Here is a 17,738-nt window from a genome sequence, read left to right as displayed (position 1 = left end):
TCTGTGCTAGTTCTGACTCCACTGAGGGCTGCCCCTTTATCGTTCTCCAGGCTTCTGTTTAGACTGTATTCTATTCTGAGTTCCAGACCACCTGATGTTTGTCACTTCCCTATTTTGGTAACTTCCAATGATTGATAGATGAGAGTATTGACACTCAAAGATGTAAGTCACTTGTGCGAGATGGTACAGCGTGGAGTGTCCGGCCTTTGCCTTGGTCACCCCAACCCCCTGCCTTGCCCTGTCAAGGCCTGGGCAGGTGGCAGTCAGTGGTCCCTCGCTTCTTCTGCCCTCATCCTTCAGCTCAGCCCTGCTGGGACAGTCTGTATTGCCTGGTACCTGCCAGGCTTCCCCAGCGCCCAGCCACTTTTCCCCGGCCACGGGGTTGGGGGTGGGAGAGAGTTCTGGCTGCCCTAGGACAGCATGCCTGCAATGAGGGTCAGCCTGAGGCCGCCATGTGAGATCCTTGGTGGCTGAGTTTAGCATAAGGCACTTCCTCCTTGAACCCTACAGGGACAATGGCTCCCAGATTCCCCAATCCCAGTCCAGTTAGTTCTTTGTGCCCTGGGCGCGTGCTCTGGTGTGGGCACTCCTTATTTTCAGCAGCCACGGAGGGTCTCAAATGTCTTTTCTCTGCCTCCTTCTGCACTGCCACGTCCTCTTGACAGTGTCCACAGCTTGCTTCTGGAGAGTCTCTTCCTTTGGGACCTCAGGCTGGGGGTCCTTGGTTGCCAGGCGCGGCTGCTCACAGGTCACCTGTCCACACCTCCACCTGAGACACTGGGAAGGACCAAATCCTGTGGCTCCCTCGCCCAAACCTGTCCCGCGTCCATCCAGGTCTCAACATGCCCAGCCTTGCACCTCTGTCCACACTGCCCTCGACCCATTCCTGAATGTGACAACAGACGCAGTTGCCTGCTGCTTCCTTTTCATCTGCTTTCTCCCCAGAGCCAGAAGGAGGTGGTTTTTTTTTTTCTTTTTTTTGTGGTTCTGGGGACGGAATGCAGGGCCTTCAGGGCATGCTAGCCACTAGCCAATGTGTTACCACGCTCCCAGTGCCGAAGGGTCTTTTTAAAAAATGACTCTCTTGCTTGAAACCCTCCCTTGGCTTTCCAGTGCCCTCAGTATAAACTCCGGGCCCTTGACCCTGGCTGCCAGATCCCTGGCTTACCCATCCTGGCCTTTTCTTCACAGAAGAAGGAGGACCACTCTCCTCCAGCCACCCTGGCTCTGTCCTGCCGTAGGTCTGTGCACAAACGTCTTCCTGAACATTGAAGGCTCCTGCCCACCACCCCACCCTGGCATGGGGGCCCCTTGTTATCCCAGTCTCAGTTCAAATGGTACCTCCCCCAGGGACTTCTCCAGACTGCTGGAAGCCTGATAGGTATAAATTGCTACTTCAGTGTAGTGCTCTCTCTCTCTCTCTCTCTCTCTCTCTCTCTCTCTCTCTCTCTCTCTCTCTCTTTAATGGTTTTATTGAGAAGTAAGTAAATGGCAAAAATGTTTCCATTCACTGTTGGAGGACATTAACATGGTTTTGGGTTGTTAAAAATAAAGCTGACATGAACATTTTATGTACAGTCTTTGAATTGACATATTTTCATTTTTCTGAAGTAAATGACATAGCTGGGGTCCTGGGTACCCTAAGTGTGGGTACAGACATCCTCTTAGCTCTCAGTATTTGGCATTGATCCCTTGCCCTGTGGCAGACACAACTTGGAAGAGGACCACAGGGTACACCAGGTCCAAGGGCAGCTCATCTGCATCGAGTGCTTAAGTGTTTTGTAGACACAGGGAGTGGTGAGTTGTTATTGTTGTTGTTGTTTTAAGGTAGTAGTATTCATTCTTTGAAAGTCTCAGATTCTAGGAGATGACACAAATGCAGTCTCCATGCTGGTGCAGGAATGGTAAGGGCCACGTGGCCCTGAGCAGCACTGGACCCACGTCCTGCTCAACATCTCTCTCTGTTTTTTTTTTTTTTTTAATATTTATTTATTTATTTTTTAGTTTTCGGCGGACACAACATCTTTGTTTGTATGTGGTGCTGAGGATCGAACCTGGGCCGCACGCATGCCAGGCGAGCGCGCTACCGCTTGAGCCACATCCCCAGCCCCCTCTCTCTGTTTTTTAACGTGGACTCCTTCACCAGTTTGTGTGCCATCCTTGTGCGGGAGTCACACTAATCACTGTTTCAGTTTTAGGATCATTGCTACTGAAGCAAGCCACCCCCTCCACACCTCATGCCTTGGTCTAGCTGGCCACTGCTACCCAGGTTCTCACTGCTCCTGGGCGTTTCCCAGGAGCCGCTGCATTCTTGCAGAAGCCCAGAATGAATAGTTCTGAAAGATCTTCAGAGACCTCTTTTTTTTTCTTGCTCAGATGAGGAAAGCAACTTTTTAATGTGGTCGATGGAGTTTCAGATATAGCAATGAAGGTTTGTTTTGTCCACCTTCTCCCATGTAATATTCCCTAATGTGTAATACTCCCTGGCATGCAATACATTTTCCTTAAGTGCCAGAAATAATAGGCATTGTACTGTGCGTGTCAGGTATGAGCAGGGTTTCCTGGGACCGTAATAAAGGGTCAGTAGTGTCCATGTGGCTCAGGCTATCCCAGGTGCTCCCAAAGTCCTGCTCAGGACAGGCAAGGGTCAGGGTGGGGTGGCAAAAACCACGGCTGGACAGGCAGGTGTATTCCTTGTAAACTCTGCTAAGGGGTTTGAACGTCAACATTTGAACTTCTAAGGAAACCACTGACATGGTCTCAGCAGTACAGCAACATGGCAGGGGGGTGTTTGGGGTGTGTATTTTTATTGAGATCCCTCTGGCTGCTGTGGGATGAATGGACAGGTGGGGCCCCTTTAAGGTCCATGGGGAAAACAGAGAGCAGGTGGGTGAAGGAAGCTTAAAGAAAGACACCATGACGTGTCTGGGATAGTGACCCAGGGTAGGCTTGACAAATTCTGGTTGCTACAAAAAACAGTTGTGATGATGGAAAGGACGGATTTTGGGTTGCCGATGAACTTTGGAGAATGTGGATTCAACCCTTCGAATCTGAAGGGCTGAAGCAGTTCTCGACCTCCCCATCCTGCCTGGCTCTCCACCCTTAAACCCAGGGGAAGAGCAGGGCATTTTTACATTGAGCTGTAACGCACACTCGGTGACACCCACTCTTCGAATACACATAACTCCTCTGTTCCCAACATATTTACAAAGTAATGCAACTGACACTACCATCTGGTTCCAGATTTTCTTTACCCACAAAAGAAACTGTGTACCCATCAGCAGTCACAGACCAGTTCTCTCCCAAATGATCAGCAACCATTAGTCCATTTGTCCCCTCACCATCTCTGTGGACACTTAGTGAAGATGGAAAACCAGGATATTTTAAGAGAAACTATGAAAAGAAATGTCTGCCTTGCACATGTGCCAGGAAGTGCACGTGGATGGCCCTGGACGGAGGCTCTGATTGACAGGATGTGAGGCGGGTATGGCTGGGAGGCTTCTAGGGAGCCCAGGGCCTCTGCAGGGGTGAGAAGAGGTTTGTCTGACAGTCTGTTCCTTCTGACTCTTAACAAGCTCTCGGGGCAGACAGACAAGCAATGGAGATGACGAGCAGCTTGTGGGAAATGCTGTTGATGAAGTCTAGTTGACTGCTCTGAGGTTGAGGCCGGTGGGCCCGCTGGCCTGCGGGGCTCGTTTTGGCCCTGGTCAGTCACTAAGGAGCTGTGTGTTCTTAGGCAAGTCTCCACCCCTCCTGGGTCCAGAGGCCCTTCACCTGTGTCCCCTCCCATGAGTCTGGGTCACAGTGCCTGTGACGGTCACACTCTTAGGCACCATCTGAAGCGGTGGTGGTAAGGATGTTTTCACGGAGGGCTCATTCTTGCTATTGTTTTTGATGATGGTAAAATGAACGTTTAATTCTACGACAGTGAACTCCCTGAAGAAATCAACTATCTCTAGCATGACTTTCCTAATTAGCGCACCTCTCTGTATACTTTCTGGCTACATTTTGGGTTGTCCTAAAGTTGCATCTGTGAATTGAAATTACAGGTCCCCCTGTGTTTGATCCCCAGTAACAAATGCTCCAGGGCACACACGCAGGGATCACGGGGTCAAGGGACATGGGCATAGTTAAGCGGTTTGTACATATTGCTAAATTGTTTCCACAAGGTTGCGCAGCGCTCTTTCCTCATACCCCTGTCACTTAAGTGCCTTTTAGAAACTCTGCCATTTCCCCAGCATAAGAAGCAGGGTGTGTGAGAGGCTTCATTTGTATTTCTTGGGTTCCCAGCCAGAGTAAACATATTTCCAAGCGCTTATCAGCCAGTCCTAGTTCCATTTTGGGGACTGGCCTGTGCCTGGCTTTGTTCAGGTGGCCCCTGGGGCAGGCTGTGTGTTGGGCACAGTGCTTGGGGACATTCTCCAAAATTTAAACACATGTACTTCCAACCCAGATGCTTAGGGGAGGACCCGGCTTCTCCTAAAAGGCAGGACCCTGAGGCTCTGGTGTCACCTGCCTGGGAGCTGAGTGCAGAATGAGGATCCCTCAGGGCTGGGGACGTGGCTCAAGCGGTAGCGCGCTCGCCTGGCATGCGTTCGGCCCGGGTTCGATCCTCAGCACCACATACCAACAAAGATGTTGTGCCCACCGATAACCAAAAAATAAATATTATTTTATTTTATCTATCACTCTCTCTTAAAAAAAAAAAATGAGGATCCTTCCTGTCTGTGCCTCCCAAGGGGCAAACGATTTCTGAGGGTGGGTTGGCCTTTTATCTTACTTTTTTGATAAGGGGGTCTTACTATGTTGCCCAGGCTGACCTTGAACTTGTGGCCTCAAACCATCCTGCCCCAGCCTCTCAGGAGCTGGACCCATAGGCACAAGCCACCATACCTGACTCAATTTGTTTTTGAAGAGAACCAAAATTGCTCTCCTGGGCCACAGTGTGTGAATCAAGCTCTGTAACGCCAGCGTGGCTGAAACGCTCTTCTTTGAATGACAGGGCAGTTTTGCGGGTGGCTGTACGTACAGAATGCAGGGGAAATCTCTCTAAAAGATCTCATGATGGGTCCTTTATTGAAACATCCAGTCTGACAACCAGTGTTGGCCTCTGGTGGATGTGTGGCCAGACTCTGGGACCCTCCTAGAAGTCTCCTTGGACCTTTGGTTTCCTGTCAAGCCATTTAATGGCTCCCTAGTCACATTTTCCTGGTGTGTTTGCTGAAGGCTCACTGATTTCTTTGTCCCTTGGCAGAGGTGGAAGCAGGGAGACAGAGGGTGGGGTACCCGGGGCTCGCCCCACCTTTTGCAGAGGTTTCTGGACTGTCCTCCCCGGAGCACTCCTCCCTTGTGGCTGTCCCCTCTGGACTCGTCGAGGACAGGCAGGCACAGAGGGCTGGGGCTTCAGGTGCCCAGAGGGGCCTGTCAGTGTCTGGTGCCGTGGATGGAGGCCTGCTGTAGGGCCAGGGCCGTGGGGACAGTATAGCTGGTGCTGTGGCCACCAGCAAAGTGACCTGGGGCCGTGTTCTTGCCTCTCTGAGCCTCAGTTTCCTCTGCTCTCTGGGACTGAGTCTTGTTTGTTGAGGATCTGGGTAAATCCGTGCAAAGCGCCCTGCTGAGGACTGAGGACAGCTCCTAGGCGGGAGTCGCTGTTATTCCTACTCGGGGACCTTGAACACCTCCCTGCCCTGGGATCTGTCTACCCTCCTCCAGGCACCTGGGTCACTTCTGACAACCACACCAACCAACCCTGCCTCGCTTTTGCAAGAATTATCCAGAAAATCTGGGGAAGGGTGGGAAGCCCCTGTCTTTCATTTGGACTTGGCCTCAGGAACCTGGAGCCTTGCGTCCACCATCTGCAGAGAGCCCAGTCCTCCTTCCCACCAAGCAGGGAGAGCAGAGCGGGCACACACTTCTGGGCTGAGGTGGGCCTTGTTGAAAGCTTGGCTCCCAGTGCTGCTCAGAAAACTCTGGGAGAAGAGAAGGGAGAGAGAGAGAGAGAGAGAGAGAGAGAGAGAGAGAGAGAGAGAGACCGAGAGACCGAGAGACCGAGAGACCACACCTTGGGAGCTTTGCTGCACAAGTTTACAGGCAGCATCCCCGGAGACACCGTGTCTTAAGGCCATTTAGGAGGACTCTGTGTGTGCCCTCAGGATTGGTGCATTGCCCAAGAATGCAGAGGTCAGCCCTGACCTCCAGATCCCTGCCTGCAGCCTTCCTGGGGCTGAGAGGCTTCAGGTCACCTGCCTGGCTGCACCTTTACCCACATCCCAGGACCAGAAGGCTCCTGCGGGCCCTGCTGGCAGGAATTTCCTGCCTTGTGGTTGCAGGACAAGGGGGAACAGGAGAGCTCCTTCCTCTAAGCCATTTGCACCCCAAGGACTGGGTAGCTGTAGGCCCCTCAAAGCCCAGGGTCCAAACACCAGCAGGGCTGAGAGGTTCTCTCCTTCTCGTGGGAAGGAAGGAAAGAGCATTTGCAGCACGTCCCGGGCTGCTTTGGCCAGCCCCTGTCGTCTGACTGTCCCCCCACCTCGATGCTAGGTGACTAGATGTGGCCTGTGAAGTTCACCAGGCCTCCCTTCCTACTGCCCTCCTTGCACCTGGGGCACACCCTGTTCTTCCTGCTGCCATCTTCTGTGTCTGCCTCGGGGACTCCGGGGATGCCTGGCGAGGGGGCGGTGCTCTGGAGGCGTGTCCACCTGTATCCTCTGCCTGCTGTGTGGTTTGAATTTCCACGATTGCCTTTGTTTTCCATATATGCTGATTATTTCTTAAAAATCCAGATTTGACACCCCCCCGGCCCCCTTCCTCGAGGGACATGATTTCAACAAGCCCCCTGTTCCGGACTCTCCTATGGATACACACACAGGGGTTTGGCTTTTTGTTTGTTGTGTGGAGAAGACTGTGATGGTGACTTGACGTCTCTCCGTGACTTCCTCTTCCCCTGGTTCTGGGAGGCACAGCCTTTCATGGCCACCCAGAGGTGACCTTCTGCATTCTAGGGGCTTCTTGGTGATCCACTGTATTTAGTGTTCCCCTAATAGTGACATTGGGGTGGCTTCTTGTCTTTTGCGATGACAAGCCCATTCTGAATGGGCTTTGAGCAACGGAGCCAGGATAACAGAAGGACAAACTCCTAAAACTGGAGTCACTGGGTCAGAACATCCACGTGTTAAAGCATTTGGTGGATCCTGTAAAATATTCCCCTGGCAAGTGGGTCCCAGTCCACACCCAGGGCCACAGGGTGATGCGTTTTGTTCCCTGAGGACTTGTCTGGCTGTAAATTATGAATCTTTTCAATATGCCCCTCAATCTGTGAAAAATGATATTTCAGAGCGATGAGGCGGAGCTTCCCTCCATGTTCAGGGGTCGCCCGTTGCTCTCTTGGGAACCTGGAGGTGAGTGTTTCTCCAGGTCCCCACCCTTGGCGCAGCAGCTGCTGACCTTGGGGGCCTTCTAGCATCTGGCCTTGTTCTGCTAAGCCTTGAGCTACTGAAGCAGGTCTCGTTCTTACAGCAGTCGTTGCCCTGCTTGGCTTAGAAATTTATCCATCTTTATTTATTATTTTTTAAACATGAATTTGGAGTTCAGCTGTTACCCTTCCCACCACCTGAAGTGTTTGGCTGTGTCAGCGTGGGCACATCGGCTTGCGATCGTCATCATCACCTTCCAGCCAAGGGATGTTTTTATCTTATAAAACTGCAAGTCTCTGTCTCCGTTCTGCTTGCCCTGGCCTGCAGCGGGGCTGTTCTGGTCGTCTTTGACACCTCCTGTGAGTGGAATCAGACGGTGTGTGCTCTTTTGCAATTGACTTATTTCACTTAGCAGGGTGTCCTCAAGGGCATCTGTGTCAGAATTTCCTGTGTGTGTGTGTGTGTGTGTGTGTGTGTGTGTGTGTGTGTGGTGCTAGGGAATCATACCCAGGACCTCACACGTGCTGGGCAAGTGCTCCACCAGTGAGCTCCATCTCCAGCCCTTTTTAAGTTTTATTTTCAGAGAGCCTCTTGCTGAGGCTGGCCTTGGAGTTGTGACCCTCCTGCCTCAGCCTCCCCAGTCACTGGGATTATAGGCGCACACCACCACACCTGGCAAGAGTCATGTTTCAACAAATTCAAGCACAGCATTATATAAATGTGTAGAAATTGAAAGTCCCTCTTCATCTACCTGTGAAGATAATGAGAAATGTCAGTTTGGTGTCTTTTCTTCCAGGCTTCTTACTTATGAACATACTGACATTTTTAAAGTGGCATTATAACATGCTTATCATATTTAACATTTTTTAAAACTTTTCATTTTGAGCTAACTTCAAAGCTTCAGAGAGGTTGCAAGACTATTTAAAGAATTCCCGTAAGCCCTTTATCACCTCCTTTCTCTCTTCCTCCCCCATCCCTCTGACTGTGAGGTGCAGACACAGTGTTTCTTCTAGATATTTTAGTGTGTATTGTGTGAACACAAGGACATTGTTTTACACAATCTTAGTGTGGTGATCCAGGCCAGGATGGCAATACTGATGTTTAACAGCTGTCACTTGATATCACCATGTGTCTCAGTGGTATACTTCCAGCCAAAGGAAACCTTGCAGTTTCTTAGACAGTGATGAACCTTGAGGTGGCTTCCTGTCTGGTGATGAATTTTCAGTTCTCTTTGGCTTTGTTCAAACTGGAACACATATTTACACTTTCTCTGCATGTCATGACACCATGTTGTTTTGTTTTATTTTTTAACTGTACAGGTCAGTTTTGTGAAATACTGATGTTTTGCGCTCACCTGATATTTCCTCCAGGTTAGTCTCAGGTTGTGCATTTCTGGCAAGAGGAGCACAGAAGGGTTACCATGTCCTCGGTGCATCCTTTGGGGGCACACGTGGTTGCTTCTGTATGGGTGATGTTAACTTTGGTCACATGATTAAGGTACTCTCTGCTTTAAAGTGAAAGTTATGTATTCACATCTTAAGTGAACAGTTGGATGAGTTTTGACAAATATGTACATTCATGTAACCAACAGCCAAATTGGGATCTTTGTGTATTGTTGCAGTTGCTCTTCACTAAAAATATGATCTGAGCTGGGCATGGTGGTGCACGCATACAATCCCAGTACTCAGGAGGCCGAGGCAGGGGGATCAAAATTTTGAGGCCAGCCTGAGCAACATAGTGAGATCCTGTCTCAAAATAAAATAGATAGAAAGGACTGGAAATGTAGCTCAGTGGCTCAATCCCCAGCAACACCAAAAAAAAAATTATATATATATAATATATATACATATATATATACACACATATTTATATATGCATGTATATATACACATGTCGTATGATATTCATGATTTGTACATCTTCCTTATGAGTTGATAATTATTATTGCCAGGTGTTATAGGGAAAGGTGCCAGAATTTACTTTAGCTTTGAAGCACATGGGCTTTGGAGTTGTGCAGATTTGTGATCAGTGTCAGGTTCGACATTTGTTTACTCTGTCAAATTCCCTGTTTACAAAATTACCATAATAATGGCACTTGTTTACTGATACCTTTAACTAAGCCTTAATTTTTTCATCTTTACTGGCTTTGGTGTGTGTGTGGTGCTGGGGATCAAACACAGGGCCTTGCCCGTGCTAGGCAAATGCTGTGCCCCTGAGCCTTAATATTTTTATCTTACAATGGAAATGTCACCTAGAACAAAACACTGTCTCAAAGAATTGGTCTCCAAAATACCTAAGAGCTCATACAAACCAATGAAATAGAATTTCAAAAAGAGGACCAAGCCACAGAAACAGTGGCAGGGGACATGAAGATGTCACTCACAGAAGACGCGAACAGCCTTTGGTAGAGTTAAGAAACATGAGGAAAGACATCCAGTTGGTCGAAGCGCTGCAGATCCGGGCATCAGCCAGATGTGAGTTCTCAGCTTTCAGATTGGCGGAGGTTCCTGACGCCCATGCTGGCTGGCGAGGCTTAGGGAAGCAGGCTGCTGGTGGGAGTGGCCGCTGGCGAGCGGACGCTGGCGTGTGGTCAGAGGGGTCGGCCTTACTTCTTAAAATTGAAGCTGTCATATCCTTTATTTCAGCAGCTGGTCATTTAGCAGCTTGTCCCACATATGCACCTGTGCATGGGCAGTGTAAATGGATCATGTGGCATCACGTCAAAGAGGAGGCAAATCCCGGCAACTGGGGAGGCCTCAGGGGGCCGGAGGATCTTGAGTTCAAAACCAGCCTCAGCAACTTAGCAAGGCCCAGTCTCAAAATAAAATATAAAACAGGGGGTTGAGGGTGTGGCTCAGTGGTTAAGCTCCCCCGAGTTCAATCCTTGGTACAAAAAAAAGAAAAAGAAGGAGGCACCCCAGGTGTCCAGGGAGGGAGTTAGTGGTATGCTGTGCATCCAGCACGGGGTGGAGGAGGCGTGTGACCGTGGTCAGTGTTCCTAATGACTGCAAAGTGGGGACAGTGGATTTGATGAGTGTGGAGATGCTTGGGTTCCTTCCAATGAGAAAACCAGCTGTCTGGCTCCACAGCTGCAATTCACGGATGACCACAGCTAATGGCCACGGCTAGGTCGGGCTGTGTGTAGGTGGAACAAGAGACGTTTCCAGCAGCCAAGCGTCAGGGCACGCTGCTCTCAGAGGTTTCCGGTGTTCCGCGCATGCCTAAGGGCCTCACTTGCCACAGTGAACACCTGACAGGGTTGGGACACAGAGCAGTGAAGAATCCTGAACACAATATTGGGTGAGTTCTGCTTTTATGTCTGTTAGAGAAGAAGGAAGGACGTGAGGGATGGAGAGGCTGTGCAGCTAGCCACCTTGAGTCAGGCACTGTGGTCAGGGCTGGAATTACTACTACAGTCACATCAACAAATAATTCCTGAAGTGTCCTAGCAGATGTGGTGACAGGCGACAGTAACTTGCACATGTCAACACAGGGATTAAAAAAACACCACTGGCAGCTTTAAAATAGGAGCTCAGTGACCACAGGGACTTTGTTTTGTCCACAGCATCTTGTACAGTGCTTGGTATACAGTAGTTGCTTAGTATATGGAATTGCTGAATGAATGATTAAATTTATCAAATCAGGATCCCAACAGAGAACAGAAGACCACTCATGTAAGGATCACTTGAACCAGGTGGTGCCCACCTGAAATCCCAGCAACTCAGGAGGCTGTGAGGCAGGAAGATCGCAAGTTAAGGCCAGCCTCAGCAAATTAGTGAGACTCTGTCTCAAAAGGGCTAGGAAGGTAGCTCAGTGGGAGAGGGCTCTGTGTTCAACCCCCAGTGCCACAAAGAAAAGGTAAGAGAACCTGAGGAGGGTGGACTTAATGAGGGACCCAGAGTTGTGTGGGCTCCAGAGACGCCACAAGGAACAGTGCAGAGTCCCCAGCTGCTGGAGACTCCCAACCACACAGCCGGAGGATTGAGGTTACTCCAACAGGGAGGGACGTGGGCTCTGCCTCCTTTAACCTCTGTGGAATCCGCCTGGGAGCAAAGCTAGGAGCCCCAAACAGCCTCGCCAGTCCCCTGAGCACACCATATATCGCCCCAGACTCCACGAAGAACCCTGGGAGGTGCGTCGTCCCATCTGTTTTATGGCTCAGGATCCTGCGATGATCAGGTGCCTTGGCTCAGGATATGGGTGAGACACCACTGTTCTCAGAGCTGCCAGCCCAGGTAGACGTTTCAACATGGACCAGGTCACGGTGACTGTCCAGGTGTCGGTGTGACCTGCTGGCTGAGAGTCGTGCCTTTGAAGCCCTCATACAGACTGGATGGGAGGGTAAAAATCACTTCTCGGAGCCTCAGCTTCCTGTCTGTGAAGCGGGGCGATTCCCATCTTTTGGGAAACTTCTGTGAGGATTAAGTGAGATGATGGCTACAGGATGTGGACACTTGGTAGGCTCTAGAGGAAGCGAGGTGCTGCCGGGAGACCGCAGCTCCCTTAAACACGAGGGGTTCAGCCTTGGAAACAGTCAGGATGCTCTGTTTCCTCCTGGGTGTGGAGAGTTTGCTGTTGTCTCTGGTGCTGGGAATGCAACCCAGGGCCTCGTGCACACCAGGCAGATGCTCTACCCCTGAGCCCGCCTCCCCAGCCTGGTGGTTATTTTTAAACAAACTTTGTATTCGTCAGTTTTTGATCACGTGCACATTCATTCAATAGTCAGGAAAACAAGTTGTTGCCCTCCTTCCTTTCCTTGCTTCTATCAAGGTCCTTTCCAGGTAGTCTCCTGCCTCCGTTTCTATGTTTTGAACCAAGCCTCCATGCTCTAAGTGGCAATGTGGCCAGTGCCTGTGACAGTGGAGGATCCTGGGCTCCATGTGGGATTTGGTGACCTGGGTCCTCTCTTCCTGGGGAGAGGGCCTAAGGCAAAGCTTCAAACATTAGAAATTCCCCGTCGGTCCCGGCGTGGCACTTGGATTCCAATTGGATTTCTCTTTATTCAGCCTCCTGCTGCCGGGCGATCATTGCTGTTAGTTATATAGTAATCCCCCAAATGGGGCATAATCCACATCTTATGGGTGGGAGAACCAAGGCTCAAAAGAAATTCAACCAATTTGGCCCAAACCATGCAGTTGGCACTTGGCAGAGCCAGGGCGAATTTGAGCCCTTTGCTTCTAAATCCTGTCCTTCCCGAAGGTGTCTGTCTTGTGGAGACCAGGTTTTAATTTTCTCATATAAAAGCAATAGCAGGTGACGATAGGGAGACGTCAGGTAGGAAGAAGAGTCTCGCAGGTGCAGCCAGCGACCATAACCGTCTGTGTAAGTTCACTTCTTGGTTTTTTCCGCCTGACTTCATAATGCGTGCCTTGTTCCACGGTATTCAAAATTCTTTGTAAACCTTATTTTCAATGGCTGCCTAATAATCCCTCAGCTGGATATACCATTACGCCTTAAACAATTCCCTATTGTTGAGCCTTCTGGTTGTTTCCAGCTTTTCACTGTCAGCAACAATGCCGCGAAGAACATCTTTTTATTCAGAAAGCTTTTTCTGTTTGTCCTGTTTCCTTGCGATGGTTTCCCAGAAGTGGAATTACTGGTTCAAAGGCTATTCACATTTTAAGTCCCTTCTCACGGATGCCAAGCTGCTCCCCCAAAGGCCGCATGTGCCTGGCCCTGCCGGCGGCTCCTGCTCTCATGGGCTCTTTCTTCTCTCCCCACAGCCTCATCAAGAGAATGGCTCAGAGTGTAGTGGAGGTCATGGAGGACTCCAAGGGGAAGGTCCAGGAGAACCTGCTGGCCAACGGAGGTAGGTGCCCAGGGCTCTGGTTTCTCAGGAGCGCCTCCCTGCACTCTGGTCACGTCAACCTGTGGGAAATGCCCGCTGCGCCCAGGCGGGCCTCCAGCGAGGGTTTAGTTGCTGAGCAGTCAATAGGAAACAGAGAGCCACCCCCAGAATGCTGGGCTAGTGTGTTGCTGCTTGGAGTTCTGGTCTCCCTGTGCTGACGGGATGTGTCTTTAGATTCCAGTGAGGCTTGGGCAAAAATTTGGAGTCTTTGGAAATTTTAGAATAAAATGTTTAAATATCCACAGAGATAATTAAACCTGTGACTGTGCATGCTCATTGAAAATGAGAGCATTCAATTCATATTAATGTCATGCACAGAATATATATACACAAATGTGTGTGTGTTTGTGTGTGTGTGTGTGTGTGTATTCATTCTTCCTTCCTCCTAGAAACACTAAAAGGCTTTTAATTTGCTGGTTTGAATGGATAAGTAGAAATGTGCATTCTTCCAAGTCTGAACCTGGCTTCCTCTGTCTCCGTGGTCTAACAACCCCGCCTTGTTGTGTTGCAGGTGTGAAGGAGAACATGAAATGTCTCAAGAGTAGGTTGTGCTCTGTTTGCTGTGCCTGTGTTCAGAGTGATGCTGCATGTCCCTGGGGAGGTGGAATCTGGTTGTGGGGCACAGTGACCAGGTCATGGCAGTTTCTCCAGTAAGAGCCTGGTGGCTTGGTCACTGTACCCGTAGGACACAGCAGCTTTTGCAGTGCTTTTCCTCACCCTCCCGGCACCCCGCCCTCCCGGGGTAGCTCTGCCTGCTCCATGGACATCAGGCTCTTGCTCCTCTGCCTGTGGCCTGCTCTCTGAGGCCGTCTGTTAGTGGACGCAGCACCTTAAATGCCAGGCTCTGCCAGGCAGCCTTGAGCTTCCCACACGCGAGCAGCCTCCCGGGGTGGTGCTCCCTCCTGGTGTCATTGCCAGAAGGAGCCATTTGCTTTGGGTTTGCTCCAGTGCGCTTCAACTGGTGGATTGAAAGAGCAAGTCATCTGGGGGCAACTAAAAACCTTTACAAATCGCAGGTGACCAATCGCCTTCCCCAATGCCTCCTGCTTGTCACACTGAGATTCTTGCTGACAGTAAGGTAGCAATGTCTTGTCAAGTGACCAGCTGATCTTCTTGCCCAGCAGTTGATTCTAGGGCCCTGGACTGAAAAGATGACCAGGTAGAGAGTTGCTGTTCTGTCAAAAACCTGGCGTGTAGGGCGCGAGGGTTTAAACTTACGTTATAGTGATTGAGATGCTCGCGTTCTGGGGCCGGGGCTGGCTCCACGGCAGACCACCGCCTCGCCTCGCATCTCCAGCCGTGCAGGAAGCAGTTACTCAAAGTTAATGCTGCTGGAAGTTAGGTGTCACCCCTGGTCCGATGGCACGAACTCTGAGGGCAGCTGGTTTCTCCATAGGAGGAAACAGCTTTGTGTAAAATGTTCCATTTTAGGCCTCCTGCGACTTGGGCCCTGGCGACTTCAGGATTAGAGTTTCCAAAGCATGCTCTGTAAACCGCCCCTGCCACAAGACCCGGATAGGAGCCAGGACTCACAGTAGCTTCTGAACCTTCTGATGCACATTGGCATATTAGAATCTCTGAAGAGTCCTGCAGGCCAGAGACCTTTTAAAAGCGAGTTTGACTGGAGTTTTTACAGTGCTAGCCAAATGAAGAAATCTTCTCCTGCAAGGCATCCACAGATTAATGATTGACACAATCAACCAGAGAAGCTCTTTGCTGACCCCCTGGCCCCTGCCCCCCAAAATGGGATTGTAATCCAGTTTCCTCTAGGGGAATTCATGGCCGATCCCATGAAGGGCCAGCAGCAGGTCAGACCAGCCTGATACTCAGTGTTCATCTGGACCTTGGCTGGTCGTCTCTCTGGTCTTATTTTTCTCACCTGTAAATGGATTTAATAGCCATTGACAGGTCCTTAGCTCTGCCTGGGCACCTTTTGCTTTTGTTCGTTCCTTGCTTGCCGCTGAGCTAAGCACGGCAGGACACAGATGTGCGTGAGTGCCGTGGAGAAGGAGCACGTTGTCTGGCCTGGGTCCTAAAATGTCTGCAGAGGATGGAAACACTGGGCCTGTCTGGCTAACCCATCAAGGGCACGGCCCCTGTGGTCACAGTCCTGTGTGCTGGCAAGGCCTGGTTTGGGTCTTCAGATGAGACCACTGCTGCTCACAACAGGCAGCCTGTGCACAGTGAGCCAGCCGGGTCATGGCCTGACCTAGCAGGCCGTCAGCCCAGGCTCCACCTTGCCTGCTCCAGGGACCAAGCCTCACTGACTCCAGCGCAGGCAGAGGGTGGGGGGCCTGTCCTTTCCTGAGCGGTGGACAGAGAACCGCAGTCAGGAAGGCGGTGATGGCAGAAGGCCTTCTTCCAACAGCGTTCTCACCAGAAGCAGTGCACGGGGACAGGGAAGTGCCCTTGGGTGTCTGGCCTGGGGCAAGGGTCAGTGTCCAGAGCTGGCACTGGTGTTCAGGACATGGGAGAAAGTGGAGGAGCAGGGGACATGGTCAAAAATCCAGAGGTCTCCTGAAGCTCCTGGAGGGAGGTCCTTGTCCAGCATCGTGTTGGGCATCACTGCTGAGCATCTGTGGGTACCAAGCTCATGCTGGCTATTTGCCACTGATGGCCACAGCCTTTGCCTCAGAGTGTGCATTGCCCTGTGTGCCAGGATGGAACTCACTTCTTTGGTGTGGGTGCCATAAGGCCTAGGACTTGGTGAGAAGGCACAGGGAGAAGAGCTTGGTCAGAAACGTGAGTGCAAGTTGCCGCCCGGGGCAGGGGTTGCTCTCAGTGTCCAGAGCGTGCAGTGGAGCAGTCACCCTGCGCAGAGCTCCGTGGGCACCGAGAGGCACAGAGAAGGCGAGTCGGAGGCTCCGCCCTGAAGGAGCAGTGAGGGGCGGGTAGCCTGGCATGTCTTTAGTATCTTGGAACCAGACAGGAGGGACAATCAAGGCAGCTTCCAGAAGGAATTGGCCTCCATCTAACCTGTGGGTTGAAGGATAAAAGCAGTGGTGAGAGGAGGAAGGGGTGAGAGTGGCTGGGCTGGAGTGGAAGGGCCCCAGGGTGCTGCAGTACGAGGAGGACCGGGAGGATCTAAATGCGCACATCTGCCTTGACATCCCACGTGGGCTGCTGCTCGGCCGCCGTGAGGCTGGCTGCCCACCTTGGGGATGGACTGGGACCTCCGTGGCAGGTCAGCTTCCATGATGTCCATAGTGGGTTCAGCCAGGGGGATCGATTGCCATCACTGCCCGTGACCTTCTCCTTCAGCCTCTGCATGCGTTTCCCGCTATCATCGGCCATACCCATCCCGTTCCTCCCAGGCCCAAGTCTTTTCTACGAAGTCATTTTCCCACCATGGTATGTCAGTGCCAAAATCAGCACCAAAATCTGTCTAGTCCACTTGGGCTACTGTCCCCAAATTCTGCACACTTGAGCACCGTGAACAACGTTGGTTTTCTCACAGTTCTGGAGGCTGAAGTCCAAGACCAAGCGTCTGACAGGGCGGTCTCCTGGCTCGTAGATGGCCACCTCCTCACTGTGTCCCTTACCTTCCTTGCTATGTGTGGATGGAGTTCTCTGATGTCCCTTCTTACAGAGGCACAGATCTTATCAATTCTGGCACCAATGTTAGAAACATAAGAATTCTCCCGAGGATCTTTTTCAAATCTGGGGATTCTAGAAAATATCTGATATGGCTCTTGGGAAAGGGACAGTGGCAGTGTAACTCTCCCCCTTCCACTCCACCTGCAGTGGAAGGGGGAGGGTTACACTTGATGGGGAAGAGAGCTGTGTGCCACCCAGGGCGCTGGGTGCTTTGCAAGCATTTTCTCCTTTTGTCATGGAGCTTACGTAACTTTCCCTGTGCCAGAGTTTCCTCATGGAATGATAGTACTTAATAGGGCTGGAAAGTGAGTTATATGAAATGATTCACGTGTCCTGGCCCAAGCCCAGCAATCAGTAAATGTCGGCGACCTTAATGGACAGAACCACCATCTGCATGACTTAGAGGCATTTCCCATCTCTCTCTTAAGGGCCCTTAATTCTGCCACCCGACCAGTTCCTGCCTGAGTTTCCTTGGGTTTCCATCGGCTTCTTTGAGACTTGCTGCCCACCTATAAAACTCAGGCTCATCCTGGGCTGGAATCATCCCCCTGCCCTCTGCCCCATCCCTGCCACTGTCCCTGAGGGTGCCCAGCTTCGTGCACATCTCTCCCTCCACCCAGTCACCCAGCTTTGGAATCTGGGTGTCACCTGGCCGCCTTCGCACCTCCATGTGTCATTAGCCCTGCATCCCGTCAAGTGGGTCCCTCCTCCCTCCTCCCAGGGCTTCTTTGGTCCCTCTCAGCTTTGCCTTCTCCTCCCACACCCTTGTTGTCCTCTCTCCTCACCATCACAGAGAGGTCTCCACCGTGGGCGAGAGTCCTGCCAACTCTGGGGCTCAGTGGTGCCCACGTTCAGCACTGCAGCTGTGAGAGTGATCTGTG

General features: G+C 51.1%; 1 protein-coding gene across 18 annotated transcripts in view; it reads left to right on the top strand.

Annotated features, from left to right (window-relative positions):
- The window catches only part of Atp6v1c2 (ATPase H+ transporting V1 subunit C2), a 46,787-nt gene that overhangs the window by 10,337 nt on the left and 18,712 nt on the right, over positions 1–17,738 (top strand). For all 18 annotated transcript variants that reach the window (XR_005727461.2, XR_013429249.1, XR_005727463.2 and 15 more), the window contains one exon: positions 13,136–13,221. Coding sequence is in view for 9 of the 18 variants with exons in the window: in XM_040271276.2 (XP_040127210.2) it covers positions 13,136–13,221 (86 nt within the window). In the remaining 9 variants the exon portion in view is untranslated. The remainder of the gene's footprint in view (positions 1–13,135; positions 13,222–17,738) is intronic.

Source organism: Ictidomys tridecemlineatus, chromosome 12 (genome assembly GCF_052094955.1).
Source record: "Ictidomys tridecemlineatus isolate mIctTri1 chromosome 12, mIctTri1.hap1, whole genome shotgun sequence".
NCBI lineage: Eukaryota > Metazoa > Chordata > Mammalia > Rodentia > Sciuridae > Ictidomys > Ictidomys tridecemlineatus.
This window is presented reverse-complemented; position numbering and strand designations above follow the sequence as displayed.